This window comes from Oncorhynchus mykiss, chromosome 19 (genome assembly GCF_057628025.1).
Source record: "Oncorhynchus mykiss isolate SJ-2025 chromosome 19, ASM5762802v1, whole genome shotgun sequence".
In the NCBI taxonomy this organism is placed as follows: domain Eukaryota; kingdom Metazoa; phylum Chordata; class Actinopteri; order Salmoniformes; family Salmonidae; genus Oncorhynchus; species Oncorhynchus mykiss.
The window spans coordinates 20,032,065-20,050,165 of record NC_143040.1 but is presented as its reverse complement, the minus strand read 5'-3'; the positions used below and the strand labels follow the sequence as shown (position 1 = coordinate 20,050,165).

The following is an 18,101-nucleotide window of genomic DNA, read 5'->3' as shown; positions in this document are numbered from 1 at the left end:
TGTATTTTATTCATGTTGAATTTAGGCCTATTAGTAAATATCGTATTTATAGCCTACTGCAATGTATTATTCTGTTCTACACTATCAAAAACAAAAAAAAGACAGCTGTCATGTTTATTTCATCTCGTTCAACGCTCTTGAGAAGGGTCTCCTCCTATCCAAAAAAGTATTTTGAGTATTAAGTATTAAAACGGGGAAACTCAACCATACTTCAAATGTAAAGGTGCGACCGAACGCACTCCCCTCCCTCCCCTCTCCCTCTCTCGTCCCCGCCACCCCTTCAGAGTTTGTATTGCACTCGCTACAGAAGGAGGGTTCATGTGCACAGAATGACGTCGCACTGCAAGTCTGTCTGACTCCTTCGCTGTTTTTATCAGTCATTCTATCGAAGGGCTAGAAAATCATAAATCTGCGGAATTATGGTCCGAATGTGAGAATATCTGATGCGACCGATCTATATGTCGCTCTCGATCGGTGTGTCATAGCAGCGTCTTGATGTTGAGGATTACGAGTGATATAGGCTACGCAGCTCAGCAGAGTTCTAGCCTACTGTTCTGTGCGTTGAGCTGTCAGAACTGAAACTAGTGGATGTATGACAAGAGAAAATGCAGAATAGCTGATGAGGGGGATATTGTAAAGAAGAAGATATAAGGTATAGGCTTGGTTTCGTGTCTTTATTCTCTCTTCTGGATTATTGCCGCCCAGCAACACCGCCACTTGACAAATCTGAATGTCGTAATTAAGGTAAGGGCGCCGAATGATATAGCTCGAGGTAGGTAAACGTATTGTGGTTATTATAATACTTAGATTAATATGTCAACTACCTAAACGAAATGTACATCACTTTAATTGTCACCTGAATTATCCCCAGGAAATCTTTAACTTTGAACTATGTCCTGGGGGACCGCTCAGGCAGATTGTGACCTACAGTATAGGCTATAAATACAATTAAAGGCTGCCCTCTTTCTCGCTAAACAATAAAAATAGCTTAATAATAATAACAATAATTTGACTTATTTGCGCCCAGCAAGCTATTGGCGCATTTATTTATTATGGAATCTAAACTTAAAATCAGTTGTTTATGACTTTTCAAAGATCAGTTAATAACAACTTGAACTTTGTCTCCAGCGACATTTCCATCAGATAATCATTCTTTACAATAAGAAATAATGGATAAGAGTACGGCTTGCTCTGCTGTCATTGCAGAACTGCGATGTCTGAAATGACCTGCATTCTAACTATTAATGCACTTTTGAAATAGTTTTGCACACTCTTCGATCAGTTGCCATCAATGTCAAAACTGTGATGTTAATTTTGGTAGATCAGATTGCCATCCAAAATATTGCATAGCCTTCATCTGTCGTTACAACCTGGCATGTAGCCTACCTGTTTTTGTAGTTTGTGCGTCGACAACTATCCTATCTCATAAGCGTTCTCATTTAGTATAGCCTAACCCGTAATTAGGTCACATCAATCAAAATATCAGTGTTTTTCTTTAGTCCTTCTCTTTGACAGTAGGCTACAACATAAGTTTACCAGAGTATACATTTAGGAACAACAACATTACATTACGCATAATATAAAGGGCTAAATGTGATAGCATGGGTCAATATTGCGCATTGAATTATTCTCGAAAGTTGTTATGTTTTCCAGAAGACGCTCAAAGATAGATACCATTTTCAAGTTATGTCGCAGCTATGTTGTGTCTGAAAAAACAATAAGGGATTGACAGAATATTCGGACCAATCCGTGAATGGCGTGATGAAAGTTTATGTGACGCTGGGTCTGTCTCTATCCAATGGAAGTGCCCAAGAGGAGGAAATGGACACTATAAAACCACGTCATGTATTTTTTATTTTTTTAATCAAACTGTACTGATTTGGCGATTTAATAGTACAGTTAGTGCAATTACTCCTGCAAACCAGAAGTTATCATGTCATACATCTAAAGAAATGCATTATAATAAGGAACTTGTTATGTATGATACGGTGTGATCGGGAATTGAGTCATAGAACTATTATTACTCAGACATGACAACACACAATCTAATCAATTTACTAATCGTTCCATGACCCCCCTATATTCTCAGGTCTCCAAACATGATTTAGGCTGTCCCAAATGACACCCTATTCCCCCATAAGGCTCTGGTCAAAAGTAGTGCACTTTAAAGGGAATAGGGTGCCATTTGGGACACCGTGCCTTAGACAAAGTTCCCCTATATAACCATTTCAGGGATTCTTAGTTTAAAATCCAAAACAAATAAACAGTTAACTAAGTGAGGAGGAATGTCTAAATGATTTTCCAGAAATTACTGACTTGATTGACAGAGAAAATGCTTGCTGATTTAAAAGGATACTTCACTTCGATACAGGCGATGTTTGGCAAAATTTTCCCGCTATAAAACACACTTAAGTCAATCTTAATGAAATCGCCACCCATTAAATAAATACTTTACACTGTTCATGATTTAATAAATATTCGTGTTAAATTACAGTTTTTATATTCAGTAGTATGCTCTCAGCTTCGGCAATGTGAGATTCCACTCGGCTTTTGCATGATATGTGAATAATGCATAAAAAATACCCTACCACTTTGAATTCATATTTAAACAGCATTTATCACATTCATGTATTCCTTCAACCTGCAGGTAAATCAATGACCCAACGATGGAGACCAAAAGATACCCAAGTTTCTTCGAAGGATCCACGGACACAGAGAAGAACAGATGGTCCCATGTCCCCAGCAGTGCCATGGACTACTGCTGCAGCGGAGCCGAGGAGGCCGACAGCCTGAACCTGAACAGCAACAGTGATGTCCTGATGGACATAGTCAATGTCAGCTGCTCCCCCAGCAGCAACACAGCCGACAGCAAGGAGAGTAACAATAACAACGAAGAGAAGAAGAAGCCAGAGCAGCAGCCTACTCTCAAACTGACCCAGAACCAACACCAGCCTTTTGTTCTCCCCCTCTTTAACAGTTCCCTCCATGGGAGGAAGCCAGAGATGATGGACTCCAAGGAGCTGTCTAAAACTGTGGCTGAGTCCATGGGCTTGTATATGAACGCAGCCAGGGAGGCCACAGACTTTGGCGGCTTCGGCCAACAGGGGGGTCATTGTAGTCCGGGGAAGATGTACCCAGCGGGAGTTTGCGGGCGCCCCTGTCTTGAGGACAGCCAGTGTGCTGCGTCCGGGGGGAGCCCCAAGTTGAAGTCCCCTTCTACTGGGTTCCCGAAGCAGCCTAGCTCCACCCCAGGGGATTGCTGCTCATCTGGAACCCCAGCAGGATCAGCCGTCTTGGGCTTGTCTCTGTCCTGCAGCCCCCAGACGCCCAGCTCCATCTCCAGCCCCGGGGGCAGCAACAACCTAGTTTCGTCCACCACCAGCCCCACCTGCTTTGGGGGGCCGTTCACCTGTACGACCATCAGTAACCCCGTCAACCAGCATAACGCTGCCGGACCAGCTCTGGCCCACAACCACGTCTACAGGAGGAACTCTGCCACCTGCAGCCCGGCAGGCTCCAGCACGGTGGGATCGCCTCCGCTCACCAGCCCCCTCAACGTGATGCGCTCGCCCATCTCCAGCCCTCAAAGCATGAGCAGCGTGCTCTCCCCACCGTCATGCAGCACCTCTACCAACATGAGGTCATCGTCTGTCTCCAGCCCCACTGGCAGCACCAACAACATGAGGGCTTCATTGTCTATCTCCAGTCCGACCACCGGGGGCCCCATGGCAATGTCCTCAAGCCCCAGGAACCCCTCTGGCGGTGGGGGTGGGTTTGCTGTGTCCAGCCCTGCTAGTGAACTGGGCCTGGTCCAGAATGACTCCAACAGTCCCGAGGGACGAAGAGACCAGCAGGACTTCAAGGAGTTTGAGTTCCCCAAGGTGGAGAGCGTGGACGGGGAGATGTTCAACGTAGGCCTGGACCACATGGGTATGGTGAAGTTCATCAAGAATGAACCCGACACGGACTATAGGAGCATGTGTCTGGGTAATGGTAGCAACAACACAAAGTGTAACCAGGCCACCGGCTGCCCCGGCAATGGCTCACCTTTCATCACACAGGTAAAAAGTGAGCCAAACAAAGATGGCGGTGGATGCATGAATCCTCAGTGCTACACTGAGCAGCAGCAGCAACACTCTATGGGTCTCTTCCAGTCAGGTCCGTCCGAGATTACCTACTTGTCTCTGAGGGACAACATTGACGAATACAGTCTCTCTGGGATCTTGGGACCTCCGGGCACGGAGATGAATGGCAGTTACGAAGCCGGCGTGTTCCCCCACAACCTCCTGTCTAAAGTTAAACAAGAGAACAACGATGGCAGCTACTACCAAGAGAACAACAACAACGTTGTGCCCACCTCGGCCATTGTGGGTGTTAATTCAGGCGGACACTCGTTTCACTACCAGATCGGAGCGCAGGGGACAATGTCTTTCTCACGGCACGACCCAAGGGATCACGGGACGAACCCCTTGTTGAATCTAATTTCGCCTGTTACCGCGTTAATGGAGTCGTGGAAATCTCGGCCCGGCATGTCGCAGGGTCCAAGAGGAGAGGGCTATCCAGGTCACGGCTGCATGCCAGACAGCATGTCAAGGTAAGAAAGAAATCGATGTATGGACAAAAACAAACTGCATTGTGGGTACTGTAGTGTTGCTGCACAACTCCAGCACAGTAAGAGCGGCTGGCTGGCTCAGAAATGTTTGTTACTTTCAATATAGAAAAGTTGAAGGAGAAAACAAACAGCATTGTGGGATTGTAGTGCTGCTGCACAACTCCAGTACAGTAAGAGTGCTGGCTCAGAAACTGTTGTTACTTTAGACTTGTTACTTTATGTTACTTTAGACTTGTTATAAGACGTGATGGATTGTCCACAGCATCTGCACAAAGCACACCCAGTGGTATAATCCAAGGGCACTCATGTGCAGAGAGATGCTCCCTGCTATATAGCTTTCGGGTGGAACTGAGTCTGTTTACTACAGTGTGACAGGATGAATGAAGGGGACAGTGTGTCTGACTTAAAGAAGGGCGTTTGCTCCGAGTCGGGGACTACCAAAATACTAATAACAACAAGGCTTGGGAAAGGGAAAAGCAGCGGGATGTTGGCTTGGCTGGGAGAACAGGAACTAAGGGATGGGGTCCAGCATGAGATAGCAACATCGCAACATACACTGCTGCCCTGGCCCTATTCTCTACTGTATCTAACAGAGGCCAAAGTTTGTTCTCTTATCAGAGCTATGTGTATGGACAAAAACAACATTTATTGTACTGTTATTGAGAGGTCCTGAAGGGACCTTGTGTAATGCAAATATATTTTTACGAGCCTGGGCTGGCCATTATGTGGCGACGTCATAAATTATTATGAATGATTGATCACATGCTTTTGTTGCCAGATGTAGGAAACAAACAGTCGCCTTGCAGGGCAGAGCCCCGGCCACCAAACAAAAACAAACATGCAGAAAAACGTTTTGTTTTGCACAGGCAAATACTGTATGGCAACGTCTAACTTTGACACTGTTGTTGTTCGGACAGTTTATCTGATGTCCCAGTTGAGTGTGAAGCTAAATACAGCATTGTGATATTAAGATCCAGGATGAATAAAACAAAAGTATCACAGCTATGAAACCAACCAGGAAATTGGAAAAAAATTGTCCAACTTTGTTGCAATTTCAGTATGTGAAGGAGTCACATAAGGAATTCCTTCCTTGCAGAAGGAGTTTATTTGTTTAGAGTTCATTTAAAGATATGAAGATATGATTATGGTTCTGGTATTTGGAGAGTTTGGGAGTTGTTTTTGGTGTGATATAATACTTCATTGTTTTCATTTCACAGAGGAGATGTGTATTAATGGTGGTATAAAATCTGAGCTGATCACTGAAGTCGTAAACGTAGGCACGACATGGCACACTGTAAATGCCCTGCTTATTATTGCATTTTTACCAGCTCGAGTCAGTGCAGGAAGCACTAAACACATCTGCAAATGGTATCCCCTCCTGACTTACAAAACCTTGATACTCAGATGTTTCCCATTTATTTAACCTTTATTTAACCAGGTAGGCAAGTTGAGAACAAGTTCTCATTTGCAACTGCGACCTGGCCAAGATAAAGCGTAGCAATTCGACACATACAACAACACAGAGTTACACATGGAATAAACAAAACATACAGTCAATAATACAGTAGAACAAAAGAAAACAAAAAGTCTATATACAGTGAGTGCAAATGAGGTAAGTTAAGGAAATAAATAGGCCATGGTGGCGAAGTAATTACAATATAGCAATTAAACACTGGAATGGTAGATTGGCAGAAGATGAATGTGCAGGTAGAGATACTGGGGTGCAAAGGAGCAAAATAAATAAATAAATAAATACCAGTATGGGGATGAGGTAGGTAGATAGATGTGCTGTTTACAGATGGGCTATGTACAGGTGCAGGGATCTGTAAGCTGCTCTGACAGCTGGTGCTTAAAGCTAGTGAGGGAGATGTGAGTCTCCAGCTTCAGAGATTTTTGCAATTCGTTCCAGTCATGGGCAGCAGAGAACTGGAAGGAAAGACGACCAAAGGAGGAATTGGCTTTGGGGGTGACCAGTGAGATATATCTGCTGGAGCGCGTGCTACGAGTGGGTGCTGCTATAGTGACCAGTGAGCTGAGATAAGGCGGGGCTTTACCTAGCAGAGACCTGTAGATAACCTGTAGCCAGTGGGTTTGGCAACGCATATGAAGCAAGGGCCAACCAACGAGAGCGTACAGGTCGCAATGGTGGGTAGTGTATGGGGCTTAGGTGACAAAACGGATGGCACTGTGATAGACTGCATCCAGTTTGTTGAGTAGAGTGTTGGAGGCTATTTTATAGATGACATCACCAAAGTCGAGGATCGGTAGGATGGTCAGTTTTACGAGGGTATGTTTGGCAGCATGAGTGAAGGATGCTTTGTTGCGATATAGGAAGCCGATTCTAGATTTTATTTTGGATTGGAGATGCTTAATGTGAGTCTGGAAGGAGAGTTTACGGTCTAACCAGACACCCAGATATTTGTAATTGGTCACGTATTCTAAGTCAGAGCCGTCCAGAGTAGTGATGCTGGACGGGCGGGCAGGTGCGGGCAGTGATCGATTGAATAGCATGCATTTAGTTTTGCTTGCGTTTAAGAGCAGTTGGAGGCCACGGAAGGAGAGTTGTATGGCATTGAAGCTTGTCTGTAGGTTAGTCAACACAGTGTCCAAGGAGGGGCAAGAAGAATACAGAATGGTGTCGTCTGCGTAGAGGTGGATCAGAGAATCACCAGCAGCAAGAGCAACATCATTGATGTATACAGAAAAGAGAGTCGGCCCGAGAATTGAACCCTGTGGCACACCCATAGAGACTGTCAGAGGACCGGAGAACAGTCCCTCCGATTTGACACACTGAACTCTATCAGAGAAGTAGTTGGTAAACCAGGCGAGGCAATCATTTGAGAAACCAAGGCTGTCGAGTCTGCCAATAAGAATGTTGTGATTGACAGAGTCGAAAGCCTTGGCTAGGTCGATGAATACGGCTGCACAGTAATGTCTCTCATCGATGGCGGTTATGATGTCGTTTAGAACCTTGAGCGTGGCTGAGGTGCACCCATGACCAGCTCTGAAACCAGATTGCAAAGCGGAGAAGGTATGGTGGGATTCGAAATGGTCAGTAATCTGTTTGTATACATATGATTATTTGTGGCAATGGGGCCTGGCTTGGTATGTTTGTGTTTGTTGGTTTTCCGCAGAGACAAGCATAGAAGATTAGGCCTACTACTGCTAGGAACTAGGCTAGCACAATGGGTCAATGTGTTCCAATTTGGTTGCAACCAATGATTTCTATGTACACTAGTTGACTGATAGGGGGCGCTGTGTTGAAACCACCGTGCCTCCATTTTCGCACTCCCTTATGTTGTAAAAAATATTTTGGAAGCTTTAGAAATGCATTTATTAATGTCTACATTCATTTTGCCACATGTATTATATTACAGACACCTTAATGCATAATCTTAAATTATATTATGTGAGCTAAACATTTAAAAAATGAAAAAATACATCATATATTACTGGGGGAAGTGCCAATATGGCCGACCGGTGACTTCAAAGCCTCTCAATGGCCAATACATATCAATCTAGGGTTTATATACATAATTGGTCGTAACTAATGATTTCTCTCTCTCCCCAACCACTTTATTTGAACGCACTCACAAACAGATCTAAAACAATTATCCAGTCTCACTCAAAATAGCACCAATAGCACCATCAGGCTGGTTAAAAATGGGGCAATGGAGTGACTATGTCAGCCTTTGTCCTGAGGCTGTTATGTTGGTCCAGGTCAGTCCCTGTCCCATTGACCTCCTATCGATAGACCATGCTACAATTCAGCCAGTTGTTCTGGCTGTCTGATCAGGGCTATTCTTGTCATACTTGGCTATGGAATGGTCAGTCCACTTTTGGCATTCAGGAAGTACAGTAGAGTATGTGACAGGGGGTTAGGGCATGTATTCAAAAAGTGTTTTTAGAGTAGGAGTGCTGATCTAGGGTCAGGTTATAAAATGTTCATAAAATGTTATTCATTATGAACTAAAAGTCGTAACTGATCCTAGATCGGCACTCCCAGACTTAGTTGAGATCAGGTGGGAATGAGTTAGATTTACATGTAATTCTGTCAGTTCGATTTCTATGGTTATATGAAAACTCATGTCATTTACTGTAACAACCCAATAAAAAAAACTATTTTCTACTGCCCTTTATGACCTAAATACTTGACTCTGCTTGTATAACCCTCTCTAACCCCCTCTTTCAAGATATCTGGCCTGGTTTGACCCCCCACTGATTTGAATAACGCTGGCTCATGATTAACAGAAATCAATTTCTCTTTCAACAGTGAGAATGATTATCCCTAGGGTACGAGCAGCAAATGAACTCAATGGTTTTTCCTAAACGGTTGGCCCGCCCCTGGATTCATTGTGTTTTAAATCAATACTGGACACAGAGGAATAGCCGGATGTTTGATTGGCAGAGAGAGAGCTGATGTCTATGTGCAGTGGAGTGACTATACGTGTGTTTGTCTTTACACACGTGTATTGGGTGTGTGTGTGTGTGTGTGTGTGTGTGTGTGTGTGTGTGTGTGTGTGTGTGTGTGTGTGTGTGTGTGTGTGTGTGTGTGTGTGTGTGTGTGTGTGTGTGTGTGTGTGTGCGTGCGTGCGTGCTTGTATGTGTGCGTCTGTTTGTATGTGTGCGTGTGTGCCAGCTGCGCCTGCCTACAGTATCTGTGGGTTTCTGTGGGAATACAAGGCATGCAGTTCCTGCCAAATGATCTGGCCGTTACCTTGGAGACAACCTGTCTCTTCCCCTATGGTGGGAGCCAGAGCTTCAAGTGATGTTGACGGGATCACTGCCACCCTAGGCCTAATGAGATACAGCTTAGCCCCCTAATGTCAGGCAGGATGACAGTCAGAGGTGGGGCCTGGCCTGGCCGTATGGCAGAGACCCAGATACAGACACAGCTCTGGAACTTCCCCTCTCTATAAAACTATACACTTAGCTCCTCACATGAGAGGTTCAATCAAACACGCACTGGGGAAATCTAGCCAGAGTCCTGCTGTTCTCAGGGAAACAACACTTCATTCCAACTACACATAGCTCATCACAAGAGGAGGGGTTCACTCAAAACTGCACTGCGGAAGACCCATATCCCTGTGGTTCAGAAATATTGCTTTATTTAGTTATATTCCTGTGCTGAGGTTGCTTGTTTTTATGTGATTAATCAAAGTTTTTTGGACTCATTTTTACTCAGTAAACAATGTATATGGTACCTATTAATTACATTTTATTAGGGTGTTTACAATCGTTCCAAGTACCCAAGCGTTGCCGCAGTGTGATTTGGATTGACTTCCTGCCAGGATCACATAACCCCCAAAAGTCCAATTGCAGGAATTCTATGGTCCAGTTCAGCTCTGGATGGGTTAGTATTGTGCCCAGGCCAGTATTTCATCAGGAGAAAGTTACATAACCGTTAAAAACCAGCAAGAAACTGGAACTTCCTTTGATCAACTGAAGCCTTGGATGTCAGGGAGGGAGGGAGGGAGGGAGGGAGGGAGGGAGGGAGGGAGGGAGGGAGGGAGGGAGGGAGGGAGGGAGGGAAAGATTGAAACAGAGAGACAGAGAGTGAGAGAGGGAGAGAAAATCGAGAGAGAGAGAGAAAATCGAGAGACTGCTAGGTCGAAGTAGAGAGAGAAATCCCTGTGCAGTTAGTATTTTTTTCAGGCTTCACTTTGGTTTCCTCTGTAAATGGGGTAATGTTTTTAATTAAAAATGACTGTTCGTCGGAGGAGTCTGGATTACTCAGAGCGAAAGCGTTTTAACTTTAATTCACAAGAGCAAAAAAAAAGAGAGAGAGAAAAAGAATCTCCTTGGCCCAGAATTATTTTCCGCCAGAGCCTAGTTTGCTTCAGTGCTTTGGGAGAAACAGGTGGCCAGCTGTATGCGGTGCAGAGATTGACATTTTGAACGCAGAGGATTTCCCCTGCTGTATTTAAATAAGATTATATTTGACTGTATGTTTTGTAGGGAATCCGATAGAAGTATTTACTGTTTAAAGCTTGTAGGGGACCCTACAGTCCCATGTACAATACAGTACTACTTCAAAGTCTATGTAAGAGCTTAACAACTTATTTTCAGTCTAGTTTCCTTACCTCCTCAATTGAGATATACACAGCCATGATCAAATGATAAGTTATCTGAACAAAATATATTACTATAAAAAAATGACCTAGTTTTGGGTGCTGGATTATTTGTGTGCTCATTCCCTAAATCTCCAAATCTCTGTGTCACCCTATTTAGAGAGTGCCCTGTTAAGCACTGACTGGGACTATGCTACAGTGTGTTGACATTTCTAGAGTTTTGTTTAAAACTCTTGAGACGCCATCCTAAATGACGAGCTACTTACAGGATAAATGCTGCCAATCACCATTAAGTCATGGAAATGGTGTTAGTGTTTAAATCAATGTGGCCAGGGACCAAATTAAGATACAACCCAAAAGGCCCAGTACACCTGGTGTCTGGGCCTAGATCAGTACCACAAACATGCAAATACAAAAATAAAACATATTTCTCTATCATCCTCCCACTAAATGTTATGCTTATGGATAAAAGAGAGTATCGATTTAAAATGACGCCAACGTTTATTTTTTGCACCTACTACATCTAGTCATTGTACTTCTATGGCACCAGCCTTGAGAAGAGGAGTAGAATCGAGTCAGGCGGAGGAGAGGAAGTGCCGGTTAAAAGAGAACGCTTTGCCTCTGGACCTGGGCCAAGTCCCAATGTTCTACTGGCAGGATGAAAGGGCAGACTCCTGAGAGAACGCTAATAGCCCTTTAATTGTATGTTCTTCTACTAAATTAATGAGTAGCATTGATTTGATTAATTCAGACGCGACTGGATACTAATATCTAATTAAATCCACGTCCTCGTGGTGTGGCTCGGAACGGCTAGCCCCGGTGCATTGTGGGTTGTGAGGCTATGAGGGACGTTAGTTGCTCGTTTGGGATGTGAATGTGAGACAGGGGTGTTGGGGGTCATGTCCAAGGTGTCTTTCTCTGCCCTAGCAAGGAAGGTGTTCCTTGAGGAGGTAAAGACATTGAAGCCTGGGTCTTTGCTAATTCCACGTGGTCACATGAGAACTACTGTATGTCGGGTCCTCACCTTTGTGTTTGTGTGTGAGTGTGTGACTTACACACACACACTATTTTATTTTGAGTGTGGTATAATGCAGGATAAAAGAGGACTTATTAAACGACAGAGCTAACAGATGGGAAGTTAGTCATAGACTGGAGATATCACAGGGGTGATATACACCAGTCATTATTATCACTACAAGGATTATGAGAGAAATGTGCTCAAAAATAATTACTTGAAGCTGTGGACTAAAAAAAAAAAATATTACAGTTGTCTTATGAAATAAATGTTGTATTATGACATTCAAAGACTGCCTTAGTTAAAAACACTGAACATGATTCTCTTCATTAAAAGATGAGAGGAGAAAGGAAGGATATGACCTAATTAATTGATACTTATACAGCGGTAACTACTAGTTTCCTACCTCCCCGTCTTTCTCTGTTGCTGCAACTTCCCTCTCCCTCACTCTCTGACTGTACATTCCTCTCTCACTTCCCCCCCTTTTCTCTCTCGTTCACTCTCTGACTGTACCTCCCTCCCTCCCTCCCTCCCTCCCTCCCTCTGACTGTACCTTCCTCCCTCCCTCCTTTCCCCTCTCTCTCGGACTGTACCTTCCTCCCTGTACCTTCCTCCCCCCCTCTCTCTCTCTGACTGTACCTTCCTCCCTCCCTCCGTTCCCCTCTCTCTCTTACTGTACCTCTCTCCCTCCCTGTACCTTCCTCCCTCCCTCCTTTCCCTTCTCTCTCTGACTGTACCTTTCTCCTTCTCCTTCCCTGCTGGGATCAGAATGCCTGTCCTCATTTCAACCTCTTCTTGAAACAGGGTTTGATGAAACTTGCCCAAATTTCCAGGGTGGGCCTTACTGTAGGCAGTAGGCACAGTGTGTGAGAGTGTGTGTGTGTGTGTGTGTGTGTGTGTGTGTGTATGTGTGTGTGTGTGTGCTCAGACTTTATTACCTATCGCTGACATACAGAGGCTTGTCCCTGTCCGTCATTGAGCTCTTTTACATACTGTATGAAGAGAATGTAACTGTATACTTCCTACCACTGCAACACAAAGCAGGAGATTATTGTGACGACTGCCCTGGTTTCTATCAATAAAAGCTGTGTGAAATGGATGATGCCTAGTTGATGAAAGAGTTATCAAGACACTGAGGCTCCTATCATTAATATAGACGACTGTTTATGAGCTTCCACAGTGCCCCTTTAAGTTTATTCTTCATTGTTGGTGTAGGCTATGATTCATAACAGCAGAATTTGATTGTACGATTTTGATATTATGGTAACTTAATTGTGTCCAGATAGATTTTAAGGTAGTAAATGTCGGTTTGATGGACAAGGACATAATTCACATTCATCCGAGCTATAAAAAGCAATGTGATCCATAGTACATTTAGTTTAGTTCTTTGAGTGAGATCCATACTACATTTTAGTTGAGTTTTCTGAGTGGATTTCCCTCCTCTCCTTCTCAGCGCATCATTGTCTTCCTCCCTGCATTCTGATCTGCTCTACTGACCAAATAAGGGCATGGCTCGATTCATCATTCATGTTTAATTGGAGTTTATATTCAAGTTCTGAACTGCTGTGTTTACTTAGTCTAGCTAGCAGCTAGCTCATCGCTGGACATGACGGGACTCGATGTCACGCCCTGACCGTAGAGAGCCTTTTAATGTCTCTATTTGGTTTGGTCAGTGTGTGATTTGGGGTGGGCATTCTATGTTTTGTTTTCTATGATTTTGTGTTTCTATGTTTTGGCCGGCTATGGTTCTCAATCAGGGACAGCTGTCTATCGTTGTCTCTGATTGGGAACCATACTTAGGTAGCCCTTTTCCCTCCTTTCTGTGTGGGAAGTTGTCTTTGTTTGTTGGCATTATAGCATTTAGCTTCACGGTTTGTTTGGTAGTTTTTAATTGTTTGGTTTGGGGTCTTTTTTCTAATAAAAAGAGAATGTACACTCACCACGCTGCGCCTTGGTCCTCTTCTTTCAACGGCCGTGACACTCGACTCACTGACATAAGCGGAAATGGATGTCATTAAGGAAAACACTTCCAAAAAATGTTAATTGTTCTGCTTCAGCAGTCCGTTAACTAGGTCAACACACACCCACGTACACATACGCTCTGTTCTCTTCAGAATATGTCTAATACATCTGAAGAAATGGCTAGCACTATGGCTGTGATGGCATCGACCTATATTAGTAGTAGCATACTCTCACACAGAGCTTCTCTTTATATTCTAACCCAGTGTGCTCTGTGCTTTGTCGGGTCTTGAGTTGCACCCATAAAAACCCACCCCATAAAATCCCTGGTAGATTGTTATGACTCAGGCTATTGGGAGCTTGGCTTTGTCACAAAAATCATGTATGTAGCGCCCTGGGGACAGGCTCTGATAATGTAGCACCCTGGGAACAGGCTCTGATAATGTAGCACCTTTGGGACAAGCTCTGATACAGTGACCCAGCCAAGGTAAAAGGAGACTTCCAGGGGTCTGGTGACAGTCCATAGAAAAGACACTGTATCACATTACACAGAGAGCTGACACGGACGCAATTGGGTGACCAAGACTTAAAAAGTGGTAAACTGGTTTAGCAGGAATCAAAATGGCTGCCTATTGCAGGAAGGGATGGAGGGTAGGGTTAGAGAATCATCCTGTAATTGCCAGGGCTTTTGTGTTAATGACAATGACATTGGCCCACAATGGCCCCTGTTATGTAGAACAGATCCAACGGTATTGTGTACAGGTTGTGTGAAGGTATGTGTTGGGGTGGCTCTGGCGCCCTAGACCACTTGTGTGACTTTCTGGCCTTTCTAGGGAGTTTTTCCTAGCCACCGTGCTTCCACACCTGCATTGCTTGCTGTTTGGGGTTTTAGGCTGGGTTTCTGTACAGCACTTTGAGATATCAGCTGATGTACGAAGGGCTATATAAATACATTTGATTTGATTTGACTTACAGGCTGTTGTATTGTTGTGCATACCATGTTGTGCAAACGAAAAAATGTTGACTTGACAGTGATATTTTCATACAGTAATAGTGAGAGATATTTGTTCCCATGTCTTGTTTACGAGTGTGCCTGGCTACCATGTCCAAATAGACAGACTGGTGTCTTTTTAGGAGAAGACCTGGTCATAGGGCAACCTGGACCAACCTAGATCCAAAATGGCAGATCAGGATACACTAGAACCATTGTGTTCTTTGTCAATTGGCTCCGTGGACCCACAACGTTTCTCTACAGTGCACTGCCCTAGGACTGGCACCCCCCTGGCCCTGGTTTTACTGCACTGTACCTGGCACAGGCCAGACATTCCCTGTTTACTGTCTGCTGTTGTTTTGGCTGACACCAGCCACTTGGTTTCAGCTGCTTGGTTCAGTCTAATCGGTTAGGGAGACAGGGCGGCTTTTATTTGGATTTAGCCCTGTTAAGCAGGTGGGTTTCTGTCCCGGCTTCAATAGGAGCCATGTTTTATATACAAACTGCCTGGGTTAGTAAGCCAGAAGGGGCTAGGGTGGTTGTGTTGTTAGTTACAGTGGCCCATACTGTGAGATTATGGTTCCAGCCACAAAAGACACCTATGAAGTTATGCTAGTTTACTTTTGAATAGTTACTATACATTATTCTCAACACAATACTTGTTGTCTTCTTCTTTGAGTAATGTATTCATTGGCAAGGTAATTGAGAGAGTAGAATGATCCTGCATGCTTCAGGTGTCTATGCATATGATTCTTCTTGTGCTACTCCTGATTTCTAGGAGATTTACCTCCTTCAGCACACAAAACATATTTATCTTGCAGGAGCACCGTCTTGTCTAAAAAAAAAAAAACAGAGAAAACAAACAGTGTTTTTTCCTCTCGATGCAAATTCAAGTAATACCCGTTGCAGAGTAAATCTTAATAATGCAAATTAGCATTTAATCCGGTGCTTAAGGCATAACTGGAGCACAAATCTGGAGTGATAATTTGCAGTTTTACGGTCTGAATGGATGGCTCACTCACATACTTAGAGGCTTGGGCCAGCCAGCCAGTCGGCACTTAAAACACAGGTAGTAATGCAGCTAGCTAGCTTGCTCCTTCAACCCAGCTTTAGCTAACACAATAACCCAGCTTCAGTAAACAACTCAAAACAACAACAACTAAATTTAGGCCCTCTAGATGGCTGTGGCACATTGTTTTTGTGGAATGAAACTAGCTCCTTTAGCAGAAGCGTAAGCTAACAGCTAACACTATGACACAGCTTCAGCTAACAGCTAACACTAAGACACAGCTAACAGCTAACACTATGACACAGCTTCAGCTAACACTATGGCACAGCTTCAGCTAACACTATGACACAGCTTCAGCTAATAGGTAACACTATGGCACAGCTTCAGAAACAACTCTTGCCCCAACACTGCACTGTATCCCATCTAGATACGGCTGTGACATATTGTTTATGTGGTGCCCACTCTCGTAGAGCCAGTCCACTTTTCTCCCCATTATTCAGAGGGGAAAGTCTGACCTATTTATGCTCAATGCATTAGCTAGCAGTGTGCTTCAGCTTCATTTTGTATCAGCCCAGGCAACAGTTGTCATCTTTGGCCTTGGGTAGACCATGATTGCATTCCAAATGGCACCCCTTTCTCTTTAGTGCACTACGTTTGACCAGGGCCCATAGGGCTCTAGTCAAAAATAGCACACTACATAGGGAATAGGGTGCCTTTTGAGACGCACCCCAGGGCTAACAGGGCTGAGTGTCTGTCAAGCTACATCCAGGAGTGTTCATTAGGGCCTCTCTGAAAAACTAGCTGAGTAACCTGACTAAAGAGCTTGTAGGCTACAAACGTTTCCATGGTAAATGGCTGTGTCACTTTACTGGCCTTACATTTGCCATTGAAAGTGAATTGTTTTCCCAATATCCATCCACACAGTCAAATGTACCCTGACTTCCACATACTGTAGTTTCTTTGAACAGAATAGTCTATTGTCAGTTCATTCTTTATACCTCTCCTCTGATGTCTTTCCCAGTTTATTGACAAGGAACACGTGCAAAATCTTCTGCAGCCGGTTTGTTTTTGGAGGAGGAGGATGTTTTCTTGGGTTGTTTTTGACACGTTTGAGATGCCTGGAGTTCTTTCTTCCATTCCAGTGTACTTACTTACACCCCGGCAACATGTACACAGTAATTCTTCTAGAATCATAAGAACATCTGCTTAAAGAGCATAGACGTTCAGGTACTCGGCTGACACCATTCCATCAGGCCTGCGGGACAGCTTGTTTGACAGGTCGTGTGAAAGGTGTTGAGCAGACCTGTTTGAGACCAGCCCAGGGAAGGATCCAAGTCCCTCACAATAGAGCCTAGAGGCATTTCCACAATCATCAAGTAAACCAGGGGACAGAAAGAAAGAGTTTGTGGCCTACATATGGTCTATCTACAATGGTGGTGTGGTATAATGCATAGCCTTGGTTATTATTCTTGCCAGTAGAGCTTCCCACGCAATGTTAACCTGACACTCCTGGGCAAACGCCCTCTCTCCGATCCTATTCATCACAACCATAACTCCAACTCCAACACGTCAGTCCCAGATGCACTCCCCGAACCCTTGACCCCTAGGCCCTGAGTTATACTAACAATACTCTGTTAATAGGGCCCCTTTACCCTTCACGTGCTCATACATAGATTTTTACTATGGATATTTTCTACCTTTTATGGATTATTTTGTCCATATAGATTTTTCTTTCAATGACTGTCCGAATGTGAGGAATAAAACATCAGTGTACATTACACCGAGGTGTGGGAGGTTGAACAGCCCAATCAGCACAATGTCCGGGTCATAGGCTCAGTCTGGAAATGTACGTTGTGTTTTGCCATTGCTTGTTATACTTCAGCCCACACAGTACAGTGCAGTACAGTTTCCTACAGTACAGTGCTGCTACTAACAGTCCATGTCTGAGGCAGTCACTAACAGATGCCATGGAGCGGACAAATCTATGTACAGTAAGATTCTGTTTATGTTGCTGGGCTGGTGTCCTCTGTGCTAAGAACAGGGTCACGGACATTCTAGAACCAGATGTTGAAAGTCATACCAGAGTGACTGTCAGTTTGTCCCTGCTGTACAGTACGTGACAAATAGGGGCTCTTTCCATCTCTGTGACGGAAGTTTGCCGACACTTCTTATAAAGTCAGAAGAGCACAGATTCAAATCGAAATAATCTACTGTAATAACGGGTTAAACTACAATATAAGACTCGGAAGGCTACACATTTGAATCTAAGCCATCTGCCGTGAAAACAGGTCAAACTGCAACGGGTCAAACCAAACACTATCAACGAGGGCCGTTGTGTCCTGTTGTCTCCCGGCTGTGCTGTAATGTTTATTAAAATCCCCTTTGTGGTTGTATTAGACATGCTCCAGTGCCGGAGTGGCATTTTCAACATCCGAACAAAGCTA

At 44.1% G+C, this 18,101-nt stretch overlaps 1 protein-coding gene across 3 annotated transcripts in view; it reads left to right on the top strand.

The window, feature by feature from the left end:
- Window positions 1–213: 213 nt before the first annotated feature.
- The window catches only part of mra (mineralocorticoid receptor form A), a 96,593-nt gene continuing 78,705 nt past the window's right edge, over window positions 214–18,101 (top strand). Inside the window, exons 1-2 of one of the 3 annotated variants that reach the window (XM_090209491.1) lie at window positions 214–744; window positions 2,648–4,594. In XM_090209491.1, coding sequence (XP_090065617.1) covers window positions 2,667–4,594 — 1,928 coding nt within the window. In that variant the 5' untranslated portion in view covers window positions 214–744; window positions 2,648–2,666. 3 annotated transcript variants of the gene reach the window in all.